The sequence below is a fragment of the Macrobrachium rosenbergii genome, chromosome 12, assembly GCF_040412425.1.
Source record: "Macrobrachium rosenbergii isolate ZJJX-2024 chromosome 12, ASM4041242v1, whole genome shotgun sequence".
Classification (NCBI taxonomy): Eukaryota; Metazoa; Arthropoda; class Malacostraca; order Decapoda; family Palaemonidae; genus Macrobrachium; species Macrobrachium rosenbergii.
In genome coordinates, this window is record NC_089752.1 from 112,600,457 (window position 1) to 112,610,456 (window position 10,000).

General features: G+C 37.1%; 1 protein-coding gene across 2 annotated transcripts in view; it reads right to left on the reverse strand.

Moving 5' to 3' along the window:
• The window catches only part of LOC136843889 (uncharacterized), a 229,836-nt gene that overhangs the window by 217,751 nt on the left and 2,085 nt on the right, over nucleotides 1-10,000 (reverse strand). For both annotated transcript variants that reach the window (XM_067112766.1, XM_067112767.1), the window contains exons 3-5: nucleotides 9,748-9,893; nucleotides 7,910-8,052; nucleotides 5,813-6,065 (exon numbers count right to left, since the gene is read on the reverse strand). In XM_067112766.1, the coding sequence (XP_066968867.1) occupies nucleotides 5,813-6,065; nucleotides 7,910-8,052; nucleotides 9,748-9,893 (542 nt within the window). The remainder of the gene's footprint in view (nucleotides 1-5,812; nucleotides 6,066-7,909; nucleotides 8,053-9,747; nucleotides 9,894-10,000) is intronic.

The following is a 10,000-nucleotide window of genomic DNA, read 5'->3' on the forward strand; positions in this document are numbered from 1 at the left end:
CTCTCTCTCTCTCTCTCTCTCTCTCTCTCTCTCTCTCTCTCTCTCTCTCTCAATCATTGAAACCCGCCCCCTCTCTCTCACTCTCTGTCTGAGCTATTGAATCCCCCCCTCTCTCTATCTTTCCCTCTGAATTATTGAATCCTCCCTCTCTCTCTCTCTCTCTGAATCATTGAAACCCTTCTGTCTCTCTCTCTCACTGAATCATTGAAATTCCCCCTCTCTCTCTCTCTGAATTATTTAATCCCCCTCTCTCTCTCTCAAATTATTGAATTCCTCTCTCTCTCTCTCTCTCTCTCTCTCTCTCTCTCTCTCTCTCTCTCTCTCTCTCTCTCTCTCTCTGTGATGTGACATTCTCTCGGTGAGACGTAATCGTTCATGGTCTGGATAATCTACCCGATAATACGCGTCTTACATACAATTAGCGAATGAAATATAGCTAAAAGTGTTCGTGAACTATCGGTGATTAGCTTAATATCAGATTAGAGCGAAAAACCGTCTAATAAGTTGTCTACGAGTGAATTAATAAAATCAGAAAATCATGGAGGAATCAGCCAACAGTGGCAAAAGGTGGCGAAATCTAGCTTGCATCGGTGATATTCAATACGATGAATTGGCAGGAAGGGAACTTGGTTTGCTGATCATGGAGATTAATTGCAACATTGACCAAAAGATGTGAAATCATTCACAGACATATTGAAAGGATACGATCCTTCAAGCTGGAGCAAATCTGTAGAAAATATAATGAAAATAATAGAAGAGATACCAATGAAAGTTCAAGTTATCAAAAGACTTATAAAGAAAATCTACAAAAATCAACACATTCCATCAAAGAAAATAAGTAAGGTGGAATTAGTGAATATATTGATTGATGCAATAGGCAAACGGATGCCTAAAGCATGTAAACTATGTAGAGTGTGGTATAGCATTGTAAATCCACAAAACCTGATTAGGAAATGCTATGCTTGCCACGTACCGACACACCCTGTCATGTGCTGAAGTTGAGCAAAATAGAAATAAGGACACAAAAATATTTTGCTCAACATGTCTAGTATGGATAGACAAGGTCATTAAATCAAGACTTAATGTACAGATTGTGGAGGATGAAGAAGATGAAGAAGATGAAGAAGAGGAAGAAGAGGAAAATAGAGAAGAAAATAAGACTGAAGAGAGAGAAAAGATTAATGAAAACAAAGAACAGGATAATAGTATGGATGCAGAGAAACTCATAGATTCTACATATGAGGCAATACAGCAACATACATATGAAGAAATAAATTATGACCTGATAAATCAAAATAAAATCCCAAAGAGGTTGTACCCGGATCTCCATACTGAGGGGAATGAACAAGAAAAAAAAAGAAAAGAAAGACACAGTATGCACCCTTTTGAAAAGAGGGAATTGCAGGTTTGGTGAAAGATGTTATTACAAACATCCCAAGATATGTCACAATTATGAGATCTATGGCAAATGTGCATATCTAGATGGCTATGAAGAGGAATGCAGAGATCTACATCCAAAAATATGTAGAAACTGGAAAGAAGGAAATGGATGTAGGTTTAATAAGAAATGTAGGTACATGCATCCTGTAGCCATGAAAGACCAAAATCAAAATAAAAAAAATCAAATACATATAAAAACCAAGGAAAAATGAAACAAATAAAGAAAAGAACAAAGATCATGTGATGAAGGCAAAAAGCAAGCCAACAACACATTATGAAAAGTCAGCACCACGATATGAGCCATCAGCACCTAGATATAGCACAAGGAACAAGCAATGTATCTATGATGCAAGGGGATGGTGCAGATATGGAGATAAGTGCAGGTTTATGCACAAAGTGAATAAATATGAAGCTGGAAGAACAAATATAATGGAAAAGTTGGATTTTTAATGTACGAATTTCTGGAAATGAAAAAAAGATCAACATATCAGAACAGGAAAGAGACATGGGAAAATCCTTATTATTACCCATATTAGATAATGGAGATAATATGCAAACAATCATAGTGATGAACGCGCAGGGTCTAGTTTCGAGTAACTCAAAAGAAAGATAGAGTTCTTAGAAGAACTAACCCAAAATGAAAAAATAGAAATATTGAATATAAGTGAAACCTGGTATTCCCAAGAGACTGGTAATGATGACCAGATAAAGGGTTTCCAAACTTATAGATCAGATAGAAATAATAGAAATCAAGGGGAACCGCGATATATGGGAGAGATGCCAATCAAGGAAAAATCTGTGAGAAATATAGTAACACAGAATGTGAATTAATAGCGGTAGAATTTGAATCTGAAAAATTAGTGAACATTGTAATATATAGACCCCTAATACTAAAGAGTTTGACATAATAATTGAAAAATTGGATGAAATATGTAGAAATCACAAGGACTGGACTATACTCCTAACTGAGACTTTAACTTTCCTTTTGTAGAATGGAAAGAACGAATAGGAGACTGTGGTTGTATTTATACATATAAAAAGAGAGCAATAGTAGTGCAGAAGATAAGAGGCAATTTGAAAAAGCTATTAGATATGCTACTAGAACATAACATTCAGCAAATAAATCACCTACCAACAAGAAAGGATAATATTTTAGACCTAGTATTTGTGAATGAGGTGAACTATGTTAAAGAAATAATAGTATATAACACGAGTATTTCGGACCATAATGTCATAGAACTAACAGTCCGTTCCAGAACATACAAAAACAAAGAAAAGCAAGAGACGAAAAAATGGGAAGGATATGGAAAATACAATTTCTATAGTAAGAATATAAATTGGTCAAAAATAAATGAAGAATTAAACAAAGAATGGGAAAACATATTTGTAAGTGATGATATACAGGTAAATACCGATATATTATATAAAATATTAGAGGAAATAGTGGAAAAATATATACCAAGAAAAAAAGTAAGCATCAGTCACGAATTCCAAGAGACAGAAGGATCTTGTTCCAGAAAATTAGAAAGTGGAAAAAGCTCTTGCAAAAGAAAAGAATGCATGGAAAGTGATGGAACTAAAAAGTAAGATAGAAAATGCAGAACAAAAGATTATACAATCAAAAGAAAATGAAAAATGGAACCTAGAAGAAATGACACTACAAAATATCAAGCAAAACCCTAAAATTTTTTATTCATATGCAAAAAGATGAATAAAATAAGAGTAGAAATAGGCCCTCTAAGAATTGAAGGGCGATTAACGAATGAAAAAAGGAAATATGTAACATATTAGCAGAAAGATATAAGAGTGAATTTACACCTAGAATTGACAATGAAGATAATGATACAGAAATAAGAGATGAAAATACTGAATACTTATCAGATATAGATATTACAGAAGCCGATATTGTGCAGGCTATTAATGAAATTAAAATGGATCAGCAGCAGGACCAGATGGAGTACCTGCCATATTGTTAAAGAAAGTGGTTCATTCAATCGCAAAGCCGCTAGCAATATTATTAAGGCAAAGTATAGATACAGGCAAGATTTATGATGAGCATAAATTAGCATATATTACTCCTACTTTCAAAAGTGGTTCAAGACTAGAGGCAAGTAATTATAGGCCTGTGAGTCTGACATCTCATATTATGAAAGTATATGAAAGGGTAATGAAAAAAATATAATGAAACATTTAATGAAAAATAGATTGTTCAATATAGGACAACATGGTTTTGTACCCGGAAAAGTACACAAACCCAACTGTTAGTCCACCATGAAAGCATATATAAAAATATGATAAATGAAAAAGATACAGATGTGGTTTACCTAGACTTTGCAAAAGCTTTTGACAAGGTAGATCATAATATATTAGCGAAAAAAATTAGAAAACATAACATTGTTGACAAAGTAGGAAGATGGATAAAAGAATTTTTGCAAAATGGAAAACAGATAGTGATTGCAAACGATGAGAAATCGGATGAAGCTACGGTAATATCCGGTGTACCACAGGGTACGGTGTTAGCTGCATTGCTGTTTGTGATTATGATTGCAGACATAGACAGTAATGTTAAGGACTCAGTAGTAAGAAGTTTCGCAGATGACACAAGAATAAGTAGAGAAATTGCTTGTGATGAAGATAGGAACTCGCTACAAAGAGACCTAAACAAAATATATAAATGGGCAGAGATAAATAGGATGGTATTTAACTCTGATAAATTTGAATCAATGAACTATGGTGATAAAGTAGGAATGCTATATGCATATAAAGGACCTAATAATGAGACAATCACAAACAAGGAAGCAGTTAAAGACCTTGGTGTGATGTTGAATAGGAATATGTTATGCAATGATCAAATAGCAATTCTATTGGCAAAATGCAAAGCAAAAATGGGAATGTTGTTCCGGCACTTCAAAACTAGAAAAGCTGAACACATGATTATGCTTTATAAAACGTACGTACGTAGTCCACTTGAATATTGCAATATAATATGGTACCCACACTACCAAAAGGATATTGCACAAATAGAGAGTGTACAAAGGTCATTTACAGCTAGAATAGAAGAAGTTAAGGACCTTGACTCTGGGAAAGACTACAATTCTTAAATTTATATAGTCTTGAAAGGAGAAGAGAACGCTACATGGTAATTCAAGCATGGAAACAGATAGAAGGAATTACCGAAAACATCATGGAACTAAAATTATCAAAAAGAGCAAGCAGAGGTAGATTAATAGTGCCAAAAACTATACCAGGAAAATTAAGGAAAGCACACAGGACATTAATCCACCACGCACCAGCATCGATAATGCAGCGTCTATTCAATGCGCTACCAGCTCATCTGAGGAACATAACAGGAGTGAGCGTAGATGTGTTTAAGAATAAGCTCGACAAATATCTAAGATGCATCCCAGACCATCCAAGACTGGAAGATGCAAAATATACCGGAAGATGCGTTAGCAACTCTCTGGTAGACATCAAAGGTGCCTCACACTGAGGGACCTGGGGCAACCCGAACGAATTGTAAGGTTCACTGTAAGGTTCACTCTCTCATTGAAACCCGCCCCCTCTCTCTCACTCTCTGTCTGAGCTATTGAATCCCCCTCTCTCTCTATCTTTCCCTCTGAATTATTGAATCTTCCTCTCTCTCTCTCTCTGAATCATTGAAACCCTTCTGTCTCTCTCTCTCACTGAATCATTGAAATTCCCCCCCCCCCGCCTCTCTCTCTCTCTCTGAATTATTTAATCCCCCTCTCTCTCTCTCAAATTATTGAATTCCTCTCTCTCTCTCTCTCTCTCTCTCTCTCTCTCTCTCTCTCTCTCTCTCTCTCTCTCTCTCTCTCAGTCTGTACTATTGAATCCCCTCTCTCTCCCTCTCTTTCTCTCTGAATTATTGAATCCCCCTTCTCTCCCCCTCTCTCATTGAAACCCCTCTATATCTCTCCTTCTGAATCATTGAAATCCTCCCCCCCCTCTCTCTCTCTCTCTCTCTCTCTCTCTCTCTCTCTCTCTCTCTCTCTCTCTCTCTCTCTGAATCATTGAATCTCTCTCTCACTGAGTCATTGAATCCTCTCTCTCTCTCTCTCTCTCTCTCTCTCTCTCTCTCTCTCTCTCAATTAACCGAATATCTGCAAACTTCATCGCTTAATCACGTAATTGAATTTTTTTAATGTCAATTAAATCCGATATATTAAATCCATCTATAGAAACAGTACTATGATTATGTCTTAAGCAGACACAGGGATCTTTTACGTCTAAGCTCGGAGTAAACAACATAAGGGAATGGAAAAGAAAGAACGTTAGAAGAATCAGGAAAAACAGAAGCAGGATTAGAATTCCACAGCGTAGCATCAGTAAGGAAAAAACAAAGATATCTTACGAATCGACAATTTCGTCCGTGCCAGGGGAAGTGGTCGTCGTAACTCTCTCTTCGTCGTCGAGGGAAGCTGACATCCGTTTCTTCGGGATTCGACTTTCCGGTTTACACATGGTCGCATTTGCGCACCTGTCGAAGCAACACCTGTGACCAGCGGAGCAGTTGGAGTTGCTGGAACACTCGTCCAGCGTTCCGTTGGATTTTCCCAGATCCAGGACACAGACTCGCGATTGCTTGGGACACCTTTTTTCATTTTCTGCAAATATTGACGCCCGTCAGTAACGAGGTTATTTGTATGCTGTTGTACATGTGTAATAGACACGTGTTTGTATGTGTGTGTGTGTGTGAACAAGGTTATCTTCATGCTGCTCTGAATAAATGTGCAGTGGATATACGTGTCTGTGTGTGCTCTTTCGTGTGTGCGTGTGTGCTCTTATGTGTATGTGTGTGTGTGTTTTTTTTTTGGGGGGGGGGACATCTGCAAAAAGTAGACCCACCTGGAATAAAATCAGATATAAATCAACGCCTTCAACAAAATTCATACTGAATCACAAGAATCCGTTCTTCTTTGTTTTAACGTGCTTTTTCCCATTTTTATATATTTTAAGCACGATGCCTCCTTTTCGGAGGACTTTGATTTGGCGTTGGGGTAGGCTGTAGCCTGAACAACGAAAACCCAAAATTCCAGTGTATGGTCCGAGGGGATATAATACTAACCAAAATTGGTTCTCAAGAGCCATATAAAGAAGAAAACTCTTCAGATAAATGACCGAAACAGTCAGCCATCGAATTCATAATATTTTTGATGCATTTCAACCACGTGGACTGAGAGAAATGGATGTAACATTTTTTTTTTTATCTAAAGGAGACGCTTCGTTTGAGCTTCTGTTAGTTTCTGTGAAAAAGCAAAGAAGACGAAGATAGGAAATGTAGAACCAATTCAAGAACGGACAAAAATAAACAAACCCACTCCTTACGCAATTGAGTCACTCTTAGTTAATTTTGTAAATTGAACTCGGCGTCAATCTAAAACTGAAAGTTGATATGCTGATGTTTAAAGTACTCATAATACTTTTGAAAATGTTGGATTTCAATGGTATAAGTCTGTACGTCAGCGAAGGCGTTCAATCCCGGGAATTATTTCAGACAAAATTGAGCCTCTTCCTCGTCGGCTGAGGAATAAGATAAGGGGAGAAGTTTCAATTTCGTAGGGAGAGACGCAGAGGCAAGAAGGAACGGAAGAAGGCGACGTGAGAGAATTTTGATGGTAAAGGAAAGTAGGCGCAATATCGTTCATTTGGAGAGATATAGAAAATGAAATGAAATTTCATACAGTTGCAAATTTCATGCACACCAAGACAGCAGCCTATTTAAACGATTCTGGTCATCTCAAACTGGAAGAATCCAAACGCGAATAAGATTTTTTCTATTTTTTTTTTATCTCGAATCTTTTAGATCACACCAAAAATGACACTTGATTAATAACGATATCATTTTTCCCTTGTCATTACATCGTACCATAGAGAAGTTAACACGAAAGGGAAGAGATATTTTTTTTTTGTAAAAACATTTTAACCGTGAGTTTCTACGCGTGACTGTAATGACCTATGACCAAAAGCTTCCATGATGAGATCTCTTTATTCTGTGTTTCCTTTTTACCCTTTCTTACTTCCTAATGAGCACCATATTCTTTGGAAGCTTGAATTTCAAGTCAGTGGCCCCTATGGTGGGCTTGTTCCATATGAATAGGGTTCATGTTCTGTATAATAATAATAATAATAATAATAATAATAATAATAATAATAATAATAATAATAATAAAACTCATGCAGAAGAGTGTGCTATTAACAAAAGAGCACATAGTGAGAAAAGTGATGGACTCCTAAGGAGGCAGGATGCAACCCGGAACCCCACACTATAAATACCGCCCAGTCGAATAGGATGACTGAGATAATAATAATAATAATAATAATAATAATAATAATAATAATAATAATAATAATAATAATAATAATAATAATAATAATTTTGGTCTGTAACCGTAAGATTCTTAAAATAAGCGACTGTAGTTCAGAATACTTAGGAAGAGATTGATCGAACCTAGGAATTCCTTGCAGGAGTGACTCATCTTTTTCCCCTCTTCCTTGCACGCAAGTTGGCGTGCGGTTTCATCCTTCCAGGATCTGGGAAAGATGCTGTACACGATGTTTCGCACTGGATCCTTCACCACGAAAGGATGCCCTCTGCAAAAAACGAAAGATCAATGAATAAATAAAAAAAAGATAGTCAAGTCTTAAGATTTATATCTTTCTGTTATTCTGTTTATAATATGTCTGTCTAAGATGACAGAATTCCTCTGGATTGCTTGATTGCTTTGAGCTCTCTCTCTCTCTCTCTCTCTCTCTCTCTCTCTCTCTCTCTCTCTCTCTCTCTCTCTCTCTCTCTCATCATCTAGGATACACGATATTTCTCACTACGAAAGGATACCCTCTGCAAAAAACAAAAAATCAATGAATAAATTTTTAAAAATTCAAAGCCTAAGGTTTATATTTATTTCTCTGTCTTATTCTGTTTATATGTCTGTCTAAGATGACAGAATTCATCCGTAGTGCTTGATTGCTTTTCGCCCTCTCTCTCTCTCTCTCTCTCTCTCTCTCTCTCTCTCTCTCTCTCTCTCTCTCTCTCTCTCTCTCATTACGTCAAATAACAATGTATGCAACTGATTCATTACTGACGACTTGGGCCTGATTTATTAAAAATAACGAAAAAATATCTTGCCTTAGAATATTTATCATACCATTCCTTAGGATGAGGTTCCAATCAAACTGACTCTGCTCTGACCTTCAGATTTTTTTTTTTTTTTAAGAAGTATAAGTTCTAACACATCCACACGTTTTTTGTTATCGATTTAGATTCAGAGGTTTTTCTGTATAAAGCTGGGATGTCCTTCCCATGTTTTTAATCCTTCGTTCGCCTTGACAACCCAGACATTAATGTTCGTCTACTTAACTTCCTGTCAATTCCCCCATTCCAGCGTACAAAGTTATAGATCTCTTGACCCATGCAAACCGCAAGAGGCCCCCCTCGTTTTGGACGTATGTACCCAATAGCTTCTTCTTTCTCTTCCTTTATTTAAACTACATGCATCGCAGAGCCCCCTGACCTTGCTACGTGGTGAATGAACAGGATTCAGTTTCTCAGTATCCATATTATTGGATATAATACCCTCCTGACAATCTCATTTCCCCCATTCTTGGATAACTAGCGACCTCAGGATATCCAGATGTTAGTTCACGCGTATGCAAATGTATTTCTTTCTAATTTTCATATGGATCAGTTAAGCGAACGCGCACCTCCCTAGGTGCTGACACTTTGGAAAAGAAACCTGTGCTATGAAAATGTGACACCTGCTTAAATAAGTGTTATATTCAGGGGCGGTCCTAGACATTTTGGGGCCCGGGGGGCACAGTCGCTTTTGGGGCCCCTCTTATGGGGTGGGAGGTGAGCGAAGCGAGCCAAAGCAGCCTGGGGTTCGTGGGGGGGCGGGCGCTGTAAGCCCCCCGGGAAAATTTTTAGAATATGAGCAATTGTAGGATCATTTTAAAGGCACTTGTAAATGCAAATTTCAGACATTTTATTTCTTAAATTTCGCATTTTGGGCCCCCCCCTCACTTTGGGGCCCGTGGGGCGATTTCAAACAGCCGCCCCCCCTCAGAAACGTCACTGGTTATATTACGATATTTTTTTTCATTTGACATTTTAAGACACTTGATACAAAATCGTAGTCGTATATGTATGCAAATGTACCATTACGTACCCAGTTGTGGACGCACGAAGTATACTTTACTTATACATAGCCTAGCATTCATACATGTATGCAAGTGTACGATGACGTACCTATTTGTAGATGCGATTGTTAATGAAAGAATCGTACTCACATATCTAGTTCTCCTTTTCCTGTGTCGACAATCGACAACATCTGCTGTTTCGAAGAATCATTTTTCCTCAAAGGAAACTCGATCGAGATGAAACTGGAGTTTTCGTTGGTTGCATCTTCCATCTCCCAGTCCAGTTCTTCAAGGACCTGGCGTATTTAAACAACATCTGTATGAGTGTTCAGAATCTATAAAATCTATGAAATTGGTGAATAAACTTCGTGGCATTTTTTAAATACATTTTTATCTTTTTATT